At 48.0% G+C, this 15,849-nt stretch overlaps 1 protein-coding gene across 2 annotated transcripts in view; it reads right to left on the reverse strand.

Moving 5' to 3' along the window:
- Positions 1-11,342, reverse strand: part of LOC139405184 (protocadherin-18-like) — a 12,680-nt gene extending 1,338 nt beyond the window's left edge. Inside the window, exons 1-4 of one of the 2 annotated variants that reach the window (XM_071147612.1) lie at positions 8,345-11,337; positions 7,709-7,764; positions 6,243-6,412; positions 1-467 (exon numbers count right to left, since the gene is read on the reverse strand). The exon at positions 1-467 is cut by the window's left edge and continues 1,338 nt beyond it. In XM_071147612.1, coding sequence (XP_071003713.1) covers positions 1-467; positions 6,243-6,412; positions 7,709-7,764; positions 8,345-10,840 — 3,189 coding nt within the window. In that variant the 5' untranslated portion in view covers positions 10,841-11,337. Of the gene's footprint in view, positions 468-6,242; positions 6,413-7,708; positions 7,798-8,344 lie in introns of both variants that reach the window. The other variant, XM_071147611.1, reaches the window with a different exon arrangement.
- Positions 11,343-15,849: the final 4,507 nt, after the last annotated feature.

Raw genomic sequence — 15,849 nt, forward strand, 5'->3', positions numbered from 1 at the left:
CGCCACGCCCGCCGGGTAGGAGGCGGGGCCTTTGGTGTTGTTGCCGCCCGATAACAGCACCTTGGCGTGGCCACCCTTTCCACTTCCTCGTTCCGTTGCCACGGCAGCAACGTTGTTTTCGCTGCACTCGGCGTACGAGTCCAGTGACGGAGGGAGCAGGCGCCGGAAGATTCCGTTCATCTCCGAAAGCAAGGAACCCCCTTCACTGACCCCTTCCTCCTCAGAACTCCCGGGCTCCTTCCCGAAGGTGGAGAAGCTCTTCCTGCGCTCCGAGGAGTCGATGGAAGCCTGGTCGTCATCGAGGAGGTGGGGGGGCTGGTTAGAGGACTCCTCCCCTGGGATAAACATGTTGCTACGGTAGTCAGAGGAGGAGGAGGCCGGGGAGGACAGGGAGAGGGCCAGGGGAGGCATCCAGCACTGGTCAGAATGGCCCAACACACGACACTCCTCAGTGCATAGGCGCAAAGCTAGGGAGAGAGAAGGGAGAGGGTTAATGTTGTGTTTGGTACACAGGTTCCTAGCTAGGGAGAGAGAAGGGAGAGGGTTAATGTTGTGTTTGGTACACAGGTTCCTAGCTAGGGAGAGAGAAGGGAGAGGGTTAATGTTGTGTTTGGTACACAGGTTCATAGCTAGGGATAGAGAAGGGAGAGGAGGGAGAGGGTTAACGTTGTGTTTGGTACACAGGTTCATAGCTAGGGAGAGAGAAGGGAGAGGGTTAATGTTGTGTTTGGTACACATGTTCCTATCTAGGGAGAGAGAAGGGAGAGGGTTAATGTTGTGTTTGGTACACAGGTTCATAGCTAGGGAGAGAGAAAGGAGAGGGTTAATGTTGTGTTTGGTACACAGGTTCCTAGCTAGGGAGAGAGAAGGGAGAGGGTTAATGTTGTGTTTGGTACACAGGTTCCTAGCTAGGGAGAGAGAAAGGAGTGGAGGGAGAGGGTTAATGTTGTGTTTGGTACACAGGTTCCTAGCTAGGGAGAGAGAAGAATGAGAAGGGAGACATGAGAGACACAGAGATTGGTGACAAATAACATGTTTGGTTTGACATTGATTAAAGGGTCTCGTGGCTCAGAAGAGGAGAGAGCAGAGAGGGGACACAGTGTCAAGGTGTATGATTGGCATTGATATGCAGTAGCCTACAGAACTGTTGTCTGTCAACACTACTCAGTACATACACTGCTAGGTGGAGATACAGTCTCAATGTTTTATCTGGTTTGACATTGAGGACACAGTCCCATAGCTACGGAATAGAGGACACAGTCCCATAGCTACGGGAGAGAGGACACAGTCCCATAGCTACGGGAGAGAGGACACAGTCCCATAGCTACGGGAGAGAGGACACAGTCCCATAGCTATGGAAGAGAGGACACAGTCCCATAGCTACGGGAGAGAGGACACAGTCCCATAGCTATGGAAGAGAGGACACAGTCCCATAGCTATGGAATAGAGGACACAGTCCCATAGCTATGGAAGAGAGGACACAGTCCCATAGCTATGGAATAGAGGACACAGTCCCATAGCTATGGAATAGAGGACACAGTCCCATAGCTATGGAATAGAGGACACAGTCCCATAGCTATGGAAGAGAGGACACAGTCCCACAGCTAAGGAAGAGAGGACACAGTCCCATAGCTACGGGAGAGAGGACACAGTCCCATAGCTATGGGAGAGAGGACACAGTCACAAAGCTACGGGAGAGAGGACACAGTCCCAAAGCTACGGGAGAGAGGACACAGTCCCATAGCTACGGGAGAGAGGACACCGTCCCAAAGCTACGGGAGAGAGGAGACCAGGAGCACTGATACAAATGGATAGTTGTTAAACTGATGCCTGTCTAATCACTCGGTTACCTGTCTAACCCTGTACCTCTCTGTCTAACCCTGTACCTCTCTGTCTAACCCTGTACCTCTCTGTCTAACCCTGTACCTCTCTGTCTAACCCTGTACCTCTCTGTCTAACCCTGTACCTCTCTGTCTAACCCTGTACCTCTCTGTCTAGTCCTTTACCTCTCGGTCTAGTGCAGTACCTCTCTGTCTAGTCCTTTACCTCTCTGTCTAACCCTGTACCTCTCTGTCTAACCCTGTACCTCTCTGTCTAGTCCTGTACCTCTCTGTCTAACCCTGTACCTCTCTGTCTAACCCTGTACCTCTCTGTCTAGTCCTTTACCTCTCGGTCTAGTGCAGTACCTCTCTGTCTAGTCCTTTACCTCTCTGTCTAACCCTGTACCTCTCTGTCTAACCCTGTACCTCTCTGTCTAGTCCTTTACCTCTCGGTCTAGTGCAGTACCTCTCTGTCTAGTCCTTTACCTCTCTGTCTAACCCTGTACCTCTCTGTCTAGTCCTGTACCTCTCTGTCTAGTCCTTTACCTCTCGGTCTAGTGCAGTACCTCTCTGTCTAGTCCTTTACCTCTCTGTCTAACCCTGTACCTCTCTGTCTAACCCTGTACCTCTCTGTCTAGTCCTGTACCTCTCTGTCTAGTCCTGTACCTCTCGGTCTAGTGCAGTACCTCTCTGTCTAGTCCTGTACCTCTCTGTCTAGTCCTGTACCTCTCTGTCTAGTCCTTTACCTCTCGGTCTAGTGCAGTACCTCTCTGTCTAGTCCTGTACCTCTCTGTCTAGTCCTGTACCTCTCTGTCTAGTCCTGTACCTCTCTGTCTAGTCCTGTACCTCTCTGTCTATTCCTGTACCTCTCTGTCTAGTCCTGTACCTCTCTGTCTAGTCCTGTACCTCTCTGTCTAGTCCTGTACCTCTCTGTCTATTCCTGTACCTCTCTGTCTAGTCCTGTACCTCTCTGTCTAGTCCTGTACCTCTCTGTCTAGTCCTGTACCTCTCGGTCTAGTGCAGTACCTCTCTGTCTATTCCTGTACCTCTCTGTCTAGTCCTGTACCTCTCTGTCTAGTCCTGTACCTCTCTGTCTATTCCTGTACCTCTCTGTCTAGTCCTGTACCTCTCTGTCTAGTCCTTTACCTCTCTGTCTAGTCCTGTACCTCTCTGTCTAGTCCTGTACCTCTCGGTCTAGTGCAGTACCTCTCTGTCTATTCCTGTACCTCTCGGTCTAGTCCTGTACCTCTCTGTCTATTCCTGTACCTCTCTGTCTAACCCTGTACCTCACTGTCTAACCCTGTACCTCTCTGTCTAACCCTGTACCTCTCTGTCTAACCCTGTATCTCTCTGTCTAACCCTGTACCTCTCTGTCTAACCCTGTATCTCTCTGTCTAACCCTGTACCTCTCTGTCTAACCCTGTACCTCTCTGTCTAACCGTGTACCTCTCTGTCTAGTCCTGTACCTCTCTGTCTAGTCCTGTACCTCTCTGTCTAACCCTGTACCTCTCTGTCTAGTCCTGTACCTCTCTGTCTAGTCCTGTACCTCTCTGTGTAACCCTGTACCTCTCTGTCTAACCTTGTACCTCTCTGTCTAACCCTGTACCTCTCTGTCTAGTCCTGTACCTGTCTGTCTAGTCCTGTACCTCTCTGTCTAACACTGTACTTCTCTGTCTAACCTTGTACCTCTCTGTCTAGTCCTGTACCTCTCGGTCTAGTGCAGTACCTCTCTGTCTAACCCTGTACCTCTATGTCTAACCCTGTACCTCTCTGCCTAGTCCTGTACCTCTCTGTCTAACCTTGTACCTCTCTGTCTAACCCTGTACCTCTCTGTCTAACCCTGTACCTCTCTGTCTAACCCTGTACCTCTCTGTCTAACCCTGTACCTCTCTGTCTAACCCTGTACCTCTCTGTCTAACCCTGTACCTCTCTGTCTAGTCCTGTACCTCTCTGTCTAGTCCTGTACCTCTCTGTCTAACCCTGTACCTCTCTGTCTAACCCTGTACCTCTGTTGCCTGTCTAACACTTTCCTTCATGTCACTCTCTGTAAACTCTAGACATCTGAACCAACCATTTTTGTGAGAAAGATAGATGTTGTTTTGGTATCAAAAAGGTCAACCGATTTTTACTGGGATGGGTGACAAAGTAAACAAATTAAATCACTCCATTCAATCAGGCTCAAAAACAGTTAATCCCCCCTCTTTCAATCCCTCCCTCCCTAGCTCCATCCTTCTCTGCTCCTTCCCTCCCTCCCTCCATCTCCTTTCCCTCCCTCACTCCCTCCATCTCCCCTCCCTCCCTCCTTCCCTAGATCCATCCTTCTCTGCTCCTTCCCTCCCTCACTCCCTCCATCTCCACTCCCCTCCCTCCTTCCCTAGATCCATCCTTCTCTGCTCCTTCCTTCCCTCCCTCCCTCCATCTCCTTTCCCTCTCTCCCTCACTCCCTCCATCTCCCCTCCCTCCCTCCTTCCCTAGCTCCATCCTTCTCTGCTCCTTCCCTCCCTCCATCCATCTCATTTCCCTCCCTCACTCCCTCCATCTCCCCTCCCTCCCTCCCCTCCCTCCCTCCTTCCCTAGCTCCATCCTTCTCCCCGCCCCCCCCTCACTCCCACCATCTCCTCTCCTCTCGCTCCCTCCATCTCCCCTCCCTCCCTCCTTCCCTAGCTCCATCCTTCTCCTCGCCCCCCCTCACTCCCACCATCTCCTCTCCTCTCCCTCCCTCACTCCATCCATCTCCCATCCCCCCTCCTTCCCCAGCTCCATCCTTCTCCCCTCCCTCCCTCCCTCCCTCCCTCCCTCCCTCCCTCCCTCCCTCCCTCCCTCCCTCCCTCCAGCTAGCCTTCTTCCTCTTCTCCTCCATCTCTCCTGCTTCCTTCCCTCTTCCATCTCTCCTTATTGCCTCCCTCCTCCATCTCTCCTGCTTCCTTCCCTCTTCCATCTCTCCTTCTTCCCTCCCTCTTCCATCTCTCCTTCTTCCCTCCCTCCTCCATCTCTCCTGCTTCCCTCCCTCCTCCATCTCTCCTTATTGCCTCCCTCCTCCATCTCTCCTTCTTCCCTCCCTCCTCCATCTCTCCTTCTTCCCTTCCTCCTTCATCTCTCCATAAAGAGAAGAATAACAGACAGAGGAGAAGAGATAGAAGAGAGAGAAGAGAGAGAAGAGGAGATACTGTGGCTCTCAGGGGGGAGAACAACATCATTTTAAAAGCAATTACTGTGAATTCTCCTCAGCACAGACATGAAAGGGCCGGCCTGTCACTCAAACAGCCAACACAGACACACGCGTATACACCACACACACACACACACACACACACACGCACACACACAAACACACACACACACACACAAACACACACACACACACACACCCACCCGACACAGTGACAGACAGAGAGAGTCACAGTGTAAATCGGGGAGGCGTTTACCGACACGACTCTATCTGAGGGCCAGATATCAGGAGGGTGGTAATGGAGGAACACGTCTGCCTGATAAAACCCCTGGAAATTAAAGGCTGTGGAGAAGAATACAGCTGAAGCACAGTTGTGCTACTGGGTGAATGGGCTGTTATATAATAGTGAATGTGTCCCAAATCACACCCTATTCCCTATATAGCGCACCACTTTTGAGTACACTACATAGGGAAAGTAGTGCACTATTAAGAAAATAGGGTGTTATTTGGGAGTCCAGGCCATACAATGTGGTGTTAAAAATCATCTTTTGACTATTCAGGTGAGACGTGTATTGTTGAAGCCAGCATGGGGAAGATTGGAAAACGTGGTGAGCAGCTGTCCACGGTGCTGAACTGAATAGATGATTTATTAAAGTGTTGGGGAGAACCTGGTGTGAGCAGCCCAGTGTGATGTGTGTGACGGTGGGCGTCACTGGGTCGTGTTATATATCTAGTGAAAACGGGACTGTCGTACTGCAGCGGGTGATGTCACCTGGCTTGGTTTTTATATTCTGTGACATCACTGCCCTGCACCCAAAGACTTTTACACAAAGAGTATAAAGCTGGTTTATCCTGCCTCTACCAAGATGGCTGTCTCATGTCTCTATGTAACTGACCTGGGCACTATAGTCTATCCTGCCTCTACCAAGATGGCTGTCTCATGTCTCTATGTAACTGACCTGGGCACTATAGTCTATCCTGCCTCTACCAAGATGGCTGTCTCATGTCTCTATGTAACTGACCTGGGCACTATAGTCTATCCTGCCTCTACCAAGATGGCTGTCTCATGTCTCTATGTAACTGACCTGGGCACTATAGTCTATCCTGCCTCTACCAAGATGGCTGTCTCATGTCTCTATGTAACTGACCTGGGTGTAGTCTGTGGTGTATGTCCTGGTGGTAGAGCTCAGAGAAGCACTATAGTCTATCCTGCCTCTACCAAGATGGCTGTCTCATGTCTCTATGTAACTGACCTGGGTGTAGTCTGTGGAGGATGTCCAGGTGGTAGAGCTCAGAGAAGCCATCCCCCAGCAGACGGTCGATGGGGGACTCTCGTCCCATATCATAGTCGCTGTCCCCCGCATCGCTGTCCCCACGACCACTGTCCTTCAAGCTGAACTTGTCCATGTCCTGCAATGCATACCTAGAGAGAGAGAGAGAGAGAGAGAGAGAGAGAGAGAGAGAGAGAGAGAGAGAGAGAGAGAGAGAGAGAGAAAGAGACAGAGGGAGACAGAGAGAGACAGAGAGAGACAGAGAGTTGAAAATACAATTGAGTCAATGAAAATGTATGTAATTGGTGTTTCTTAGTGGTAGAAGCTGCTGTACCACTGATTAATGCTCACCATAAGGGTAGACAGAACTACAAAACAAACATTTCACAACACTACAGTTGAAACAGACATGTGATCCACAAACTTTTGGATTGAATGATATTGATATGATTCAAACTCAAAACATGATAAACAAAAGAGCCATCGTAGAAAAAGGGACAAACTAATATAGATCCATACTGTCATTACATATGTTTTTATTGATGCTACTAATGCTACTCGTTGTATTGATGCTACTAATGCTACTCGTTGTATTGATGCTACTAATGCTACTCATTGTATTGATGCTACTAATGCTACTCGTTGTATTGATGCTACTAATGCTACTCGTTGTATTGATGCTACTAATGCTACTCGTTGTATTGATGCTACTAATGCTACTCGTTGTATTGATGCTACTAATGCTACTCATTGTATTGATGCTACTAATGCTACTCGTTGTATTGATGCTACTAATGCTACGCATTGTATTGATGCTACTAATGCTACTCATTGTATTGATGCTACTAATGCTACTTGTTGTATTGATCCTACTAATGCTACTCATTGTATTGATGCTACTAATGCTACTCGTTGTATTGATGCTACTAATGCTACTCATTGTATTGATGCTACTAATGCTACTCATTGTATTGATGCTACTAATGCTACTCGTTGTATTGATGCTACTAATGCTACTAATTGTATTGATGCTATTAATGCTACTAATTGTATTGATGCTACTAATGCTACTCATTGTATTGATGCTACTAATGCTACTCGTTGTATTGATGCTACTAATGCTACTCGTTGTATTGATGCTACTAATGCTACTCATTGTATTGATGCTACTAATGCTACTCATTGTATTGATGCTACTAATGCTACTCATTGTATTGATGCTACTAATGCTACTCATTGTATTGATGCTACTAATGCTACTCGTTGTATTGATGCTACTAATGCTACTCATTGTATTGATGCTACTAATGCTACTCATTGTATTGATGCTACTAATGCTACTCATTGTATTGATGCTACTAATGAAAAGCACGGTGGACACAAGGGAATTTGACAAGTCAAAAGAGCAAAACGTTACAATGTTTTGGGGGGGGGGATGCTTTGTTTACCTGTAGCTTCTGGAGTATTTGTTGCCACGGAAACAGGGTCTAGGCTGGTACTGGCCCTGATGGAGCATGGACAGAAGCTGTGAGACTTGCTATATCCAAAATAAACAAATAAGAACAACAGAAAAAAGGAGGATGAATAACAGAACGGATGGAAACAGACGACAGGGAAAAAAGACGACAACAATGAGGAACAAAACAAGATGGATGCCACACAGTGATTCTGATGGTGGTGACACACTGAGGAGGGTGAGGAGACAAATATGATGATTCCAAAATGGATGACAGAAAGTGGATGAGAGAAATAACAATGGGGTGGTGGGTGGGTGACGGGGCTAAATCAATATGGATAGGAGAGAACAACGATCACATAATGGCTTGAGGGTGAAGACACAAAGACAAACCGGATCCATGATTACATCTGGAATCAGTTCTACTAGTTTTAAATGGACAGTCATTTCACTATGGATTTACTGACACTCAGGAACTGTTTACCAAGAGGCTAGGATTTATGACAGATTATTCTAGAATGGTTGAGGGGAGTGTAGGTGTTTGTGTGTGTGTGTGTGTGTGTGTGTGTGTGTGTGTGTGTGTGTGTGTGGGAGAGAGAGATGAATTGTGTGTTCTGTAGTATCTCACCTCGACGGGTGGCGTAGCGTGGGCCAACTCCAGGGCGAAGCTCTCCGGGATATGATTGGACGATATCGTCACCAGGCTATTCAGTGACTGGTGGCTGTGGTGGCTCTGCCGGCTTCCCATTGGCGCCCGGTCCATGGGGGGCGTGGCCGAGGGTGAGCGGTGGTGCGCTCTGATTGGTAAAGTCCCATTCACCGTGGGAACAAGTGTGATGTCACCCTTGTGGATCTGCCGCGACGGTTTCTTCGGGTGATGCTGGTGGTTGGTCTCTGCCACCCTGCAGTTGTACGAGTTCCTGCTATCCTTCTTTTCTCGGTTGCAGCGGGCAGCGAACATGACCATGATGACCAGGAGCATAGTGCAGATGGCCCCCAGGGACATGATGATGATGAGGGAGGCGTCGAGCGGCGTCTCCCCCTGGTCCAGCACCTGCACGTGGCCCTCCATGTTCTCATAGAGGGTGATTTTCAGGACGGCCTTGGTGGTCTGTTGCAAGGAACCGTGGTCACTGACTAGGACGGTGAGCTCCGCAAACTCGTGGGGAAACATATCGAGGCTAACGTTGGCGCTGATCTCGCACGTTCTAGGATCCATAGAGAAGAAGCCTTCCTCGTTGCCGGCAGTGATCGAACATGTGAGTTCTGCGTTGACGCCGGTGTCTCGGTCGGTCGCCCTGACGACCGTAACCAGGCTACCGGCCTCGGTGTACTTGGAGACGGGGACGTCGGCCGTGAGGTTCCAGAGCTGCGGAACCACGATGACCGGCGGGTTGTCGTTTTCGTCCAGGATTGTCAGGACGACGGTGGCGTTGCTCAGCAACGAGGGTTCCCCGGCGTCCTTGGCCTGGACTACGAAGGATATCCGGCTGACGTCCTCGCGGTCGAACGTGCGGAGGGCGTAAACAGCGCCGTTGGACGGGTCTATGGTGACAAAGGTGGAGATAGAGCTCCCGTGAACGGTGTTCTCCACCAGGAAGTAGCTCACCTGGCTGTTGGCGTCCAGGTCGGGGTCGGTTGCCAATAGCGACGTGAGGTAGGCCCCAGGGGCATTGTTCTCTGATCTGAATACCTCATAGCGTCCCTTCTGGAAGCGTGGAGCGTTGTCGTTTTCATCCAGCACGTGCACGGTGAAGTGCTTGATGGTCGAGAGGCTGGGCGTGCCGCGGTCCTCGGCGATGACCGTCAAGCTGAACTCTGACCTCTTCTCCCGATCCAGCGAGACGTTAGTGAGGATCATGTAGTTGTTCTCGTACGTCTTCTGTAGTTTAAAACTCCCCTGGCCATGGAGTTTACACACAACCTCTCCGTTCAGACCAGAATCTAGGTCCTCCACTCTTACTAAGGCCACGAAGGAATCCAATGGAGCGGCCTCGGAGATATAGGCCGCGTCCTCCTTGCCTCTGTCCCCTTGGGACATCAGATTGATGCTGATGTCTGGTTTGTTGTCGTTTACGTCCACTACCTTGATGAAGATCTTGCAGTGTGCTGGCATGGAGTTGGGGCCCATATCCTGGGCTTGGACATCGATGTCATATGATGTCGCGCTTTCAAAGTCCACGCGCTTCATGAGCGTCAGGTGGCCGTTATCCGAGTTGATCTTGAACGTTTCCACGATTTTCGGGGACACGTGACTGCTAAAGGAGTAGACGATTTTGGCGTTGGTTCCGTCGTCTGCATCAGTCGCATTCAGGTCAATAAGAAGAGATCCAACAGGTGAATTCTCCAATAGATGAATCACATATGAAGACTGTTCGAAAATAGGACTGTTGTCGTTTGAATCTGCCACGCTAATTCTGAGGAGAGTAGAACCGGATTTAGGGGGAACGCCCTTATCGGAGGCCGTCAGCTGAAGTTCATAACCTGGCTGCATCTCCCTGTCGAGCTCCCTTAGCACCACCAACTCCGAGTACTTAGCCCCGTCCGTTCTGCTCTGAATGTCAATCTTGAAGTAGTTGTTGGGCTCGAGGGAGTAAGTATCGAGGGAGTTCTCCCCGACGTCGGGGTCACTCGCGCTGTCCAGGGGAATGCGCGCCCCAACTGCCGCGCTCTCGGAGATCTCGATAGGGATTACGGCGCGGGCGAACTGGGGCGCGTTATCATTAATGTCCAACACTTGCACCTCCACGTGGAAGAGCTGCAAGTGTTCTGTTGGAAGAGTCAGAACGTCGAATTCAATGGAACAGTTGAGGTTCTTCTCGCAGAGCTTCTCTCGGTCTATTTTGGAACGGATGCTGATCTCTCCGTCCTGCTCGCGCACGGATAGGAAATACGTGCTCCCTCTCTGCATGGCTCGGAAGCGCAAAGACACAGAACTTGGGAGTTTGACCAAAACATCAGCCACGTCTTCTTTAAGCCGTGCAATAACAGTCCCCACCTTCTGTTCCTCGTAAACTTGATATTTTAATGTTTTACCTTTGACGTTTTGCGTGGCCAGTGCCATAACGGCGAGAAGGATCCATATTCGGATATAAAATACGCAGATTATTTTTCCAGGTTCCATCTTTAAAGTAATCCCTTTGGGTGATTCTGAAAGTAGTTCCAAAATAGCTCCTTTACGCAGACAGTACTAATTCCGTTATTGTAGCCTAATGAACTTAACGAATCCACTGCGCCCCGACGACAGTCATTAGGCTAATCGCAGCGCATTCTCCAAAGGCTAGATATCCCCATTTAAACACGTTTGAGCATTAAAAAAAGCAGGTTGCGTTCCGCAGTCATTTCTACTAGAAAACACAACGTCCAAACTGAGAGTGAGTTATCCCTTCCACGCATACAAATCTGTTGCGCGAGTCTCAGAGTAGACTCCTATAGAGCACCGCTTAAATCTGTGCTTCTCTCTATGTGCGGTGCCGTGCTCTCTCTCTCTCGCTCTCTCTTCGTCTGATGGCTCCCCCAAAATAGCCCGCCTCAATCTAACCAGCCCCACAACGGACCAGCGGCCCCTTTCTCTTCTCCCCAGCAAGACAAAATGCTTCCTAAATAAAATGCTAACCCGGTGACCACCCAAAACAGAGGCGAGGAGAGAAGGGGGAGAAAGAGGGAGGGGAGGAGAGAAGGGGGAGAAAGAGGGAGGGGAGGAGAGATCGAGACGGGGCAAACTCCACCCTCTCGGGTTCTTCATCCACTTTCTTTCTTCACTTTCACCCCTGAGAAGAGGAGAAAGAGAGAGAGAGAGAGAGAGAGAGAGAGAGAGAGAGAGCGAGAGAGAGAGAGAGAGAGAGCATACCTCAACAATAGGGAAGGGTAAAATAACTAAAGAGGAACTTTCATTGGTGACGTTTGCCCGGTTATATTTTTTGGTAGTCGCCGTTAGAAGACGCCGGGTTTCTTTATGAGTGTAGTAGTCTCTCGTTTTGGGTCTATTGCAGACAGACTGGAGACATGGCTGGGATAATGTAGGATATACATTATTCCTCCTAACGTATTGTTTAGAATTGTGTTAGATACAGAGAGACTGGAGACAGGGATAGGCTATAAATGTGGAGGCTACATTCTTATTTATATCGCTTCGAATTATGTGCGTTGGCCTACTAGCAAATGGAGAATTATCTTCACCAGTCTCACCAATTAGTTATTATAGCAACTGGCATATAGGCTATACCCAAATTAGACACACACACACACACACAGAGAGGGGGAGAGAGAGAGAGAGACTGCTAGCTTGCGTGGACACTGCATACATTAATTTCCTCCCTGGTCGTTTTATTCAGTGTCAGTTGAGTCTCCTTCCCTCCTCCTCTCTCTCTCTCTCTTGGATGTTTTTGAGCAAAGTGTTCACATGCGCCTCTTCTAATCTGTGGCGGGTTGTGGTAGAGAGTAAGCCGGCTAAATCAGTGTGGAGAATTGTGGTGAAAAGGAGCCGGGTACTAATGAATGGGTTTAGGACTTGGTCATGCCGCGGTACATCTCTGTCCCCGTGCATAATACTGTTTAACATTCTTCAACTTCACAGACACACACACACACACACACACACACACACACACACACACACACACACACACACACACACACACACACACACACACACACACACACACACACACACACACACACACACACACACAAACATATTTTAAAAACAAGACGAACATGCGCAACTGGGACTGCGCAAACCCACGACCATCTGGCACGGTCTGGCTGACACCCCAACCCCAGTCATTGCACCCGACCAAACACGCCTCTAAGGCCGTGCGTACTGAATGGCAGCCTACATAGTGCACTACTTTTACCCAGAGCCATGTGGCAGCGGTTAAAAGTAGTGCACTATAAAGGGAGTAGGGTGCTATTCAGGACACGGGTCCCAACTCACTCCCCTCCATCCATGCATTCAGATAACCGAGTGAAATTAGCCTGTCACCGTATGACTCCGAGACAGACAACAACAACTGGCCTTTTAAAAAAAATTTTTTATGCGTTTTAATCTTTAAGCTAATTATTTAGGCTAACCGTGCACATCATGTTTGGGAACGTGTCCTACATCTTTTAGCCTATATTGTAAGATTACGCAAGCATATGTTGACGTGGCCGTTTTAAATATCTGCATCTCTTTCACGCAGTCATCTCAACGCACACAATACATACGGGCACTTATCCAAACTCGTCTGTTTAACAGTAGAGACCTACAAGCTCTCACGTTCTCACGTCAGAACGTCAACTTCCATCCATGGTTCTGAAACATCAGCATCTCGAAGTTGTTCCTAAAACATGGGATCATCTGTGGATTTGCCCGTGTTAACCATGTATGGAATATCTCACCTACTGATGATGAATGGAGTCTGATGATTGGGTAAACAGTGATGCAACTTTATGCATGGCCTACGTGGTTCCATGTAAGACAAGAGTCCACCAGGCGGACAAGAATGAAAAGCAACAAATATATGAATAACGTATGTCCCGCTTCCTCCCAATTATTGTCAACGTGATATACGGCGGATAAACATTCACTGACAGTCATGAATATCAACGTTTTAGTAGGTCAGTTGGTTTAAGTTTGGTGGACGTTCTATTTGATCCCAACGCATCTGCAAACCTTCTATAGTGTTCCGTGAATTTGCATAAGGAGTTATCGGATTCCCAAAACGTGCACTGACATCGACAGAAGGTGCACATTTTACCCCCTCTCAATCTTCAATAGGCGCAAAAACGTTTCTCTTAATCTTAATTATTCTATTCATAGCTATGACTGTGTTTTCAAAACGTTCCCTTTGAATTGCTTATTCTCTCTTCCATTGCACATTTTGCCGACCAAGTCTCTGTCTCGTAGACTATTTAACCAGTGCTGATACCGGACCGGTGCTTTCCACAGAGCCCGAGCGCCCACAAAGACGGTAATGCAATTATACCTCGCGCGCCAGGGTGCTAATCACATTTTCGGGAACAAAAGAAGCGAAAGTCCTCCCGAGTTCATGGAAAGAGGAGAATACAAAGAGAAAAGAATCTGAAGAAAGAGAGAGGGAATGTTTTAAACTCCGGGTGAGAAATAAAACAATAGCTGTAGCCATGAAGAAACGGGTTGCAGGCTATAATTCATGCTAAAGCTGAAGTGGGTTTAATACGTTTAGGCGCGCTACCTCATCAAAATAATCACATCTCTTTTTTTATAATTTAAGTGGCGAATTAAGTATTAATGGAAAAATAGAAGCAATGTAGTAACGAAAAGTTAAGAAGGTGATTCCTACAATGTATGTGATGTCAGATGTTTTCTGGTGTGGCAAATGTGTTTCTATAATCAGTCAGACAATAGACTAATCTAGAAGGGAAAGGCCCGTCGAGGGTGTAGAACTCATAACCAATGGTATAGAAGGATAATCAATGGTAGTCAATGAACCGATGAAGTGACAATCCGGTGACTATTTCTCATGTAATCATGGGGAGTCCAACAAAAGACCTGTGGTGTAGTTATCTCGTAGCCATAAAGTCGTAGGGCGAATTCAACTCCTGTCATTGATATTCATCCCTATTCTCTCCCGTAGTCCCGCTCCCCTTTGGGACAATGGGAGCAGCAGGTGGAGCGTTTTCCATAGCAACGGCGTTCGGATCGAATCTGTCGGTCTGGTCTCTCTGTGTTCTAGAATGGTAGAGACAAACGGAATGCGCCACCAGTAGACTACGTCGTGCCAACCAATACGGCTGCTGTTGGGTTGTAAAGGCACGCGAGCATCTGTCGGCTCGTCTGTCCGCATTGTCATTCATTCAATTAGCGGCCAGCGCAGATTCCAGAAGGGGTGTCTGTCTTTCTCTCTCCGGGTGTGTGTGCGTGCGTGTGCGTGCGTGCACCCCCACTTCATTCAGAGGTGCTGATCCGAAGACCCCTGCCTGGTTGACCCACCCCCATCCAAACAATGCCAAATTGTTATTCATCCGTGACCCCCAACACTTTCTCTCTATCCATCCCCTCTCCCTTTCTTTCAACCACCATTTTATAGGAGTTTATTGCTTTATGACTCGTTGGCCACGAATGTGTTTGTCTATCTACCCGGATATAATAGTCTGTTGGCTTGTATTCGTGTACGGCGCCGACGGTGCCATGTGGTTGTGTTGCGTGCACACATGCAGGCTTTTCGGGGCAGCATACTGTCAGTCGGGCGACACATTTATTGCACCTCAGATTGACTTGAAAAGGCCTCTTTTGCTCCTGGTGACGAGGGACAATTACTGTATGGCAGTGGTGTTTCCAGACACTTAAAACACATGACGTTGATTAGGTTGGTATTGCCTCTTACACACACACACACACACACACACACACACACACACACACACACACACACACACACACACACACACACACACACACACACACACACACACACACACACACACACACACACACACACACACACACACACACACACACACACACACACACACACACACACACACACACACACACAGTACCACACATTTAGGCTGGTATTGCTACCACACAATTAGAGTTAAATTACCCCTTACCCTTTTATACACTAGGCTACTATACTCGCCCACTACTACATCCTCCCTCTAATGTTTGTCTTCCTCTTCCTACACTGCAGCTATGTGATTATATTAGATAGACATCATGTGAGATTCATGCTTAATCTAGTTTGGGCATAATGAGATTTTACTTGCAGTAATGTTGTTATCATCCCCATTCTTAAATGGTTATAAATGTGTGTCCAACTATTATGTTCTTATTTGAGCATCTTTATCAAGTGTCATACATTAGTCTGGTCTGTCAGTTTGAATTTCTAGTTCATCAGGAATTTTCCCCTTATCCTCATCCATAGCAACTCCTATTCTGTTCTATTCTGTCCTATTCTATTTTGTCCTATTCTATTCTGTCCTATGTCCCATTCCATTCTATTCTATTCTGTCATATTCTATTATATTCTATTCAATTATATTCTGTCCTGTTCTATTTCATTCTATTCTGTCCTATTCCATTCTACTCTATTCTGTCCTATTCTATTATATTCTATTCTATCCCATTCCATTCTTTTATATTATATTATATTCTGTCATATTCTA

This window comes from Oncorhynchus clarkii, unplaced genomic scaffold (genome assembly GCF_045791955.1).
Source record: "Oncorhynchus clarkii lewisi isolate Uvic-CL-2024 unplaced genomic scaffold, UVic_Ocla_1.0 unplaced_contig_5650_pilon_pilon, whole genome shotgun sequence".
Taxonomy (NCBI): Eukaryota; Metazoa; Chordata; class Actinopteri; order Salmoniformes; family Salmonidae; genus Oncorhynchus; species Oncorhynchus clarkii.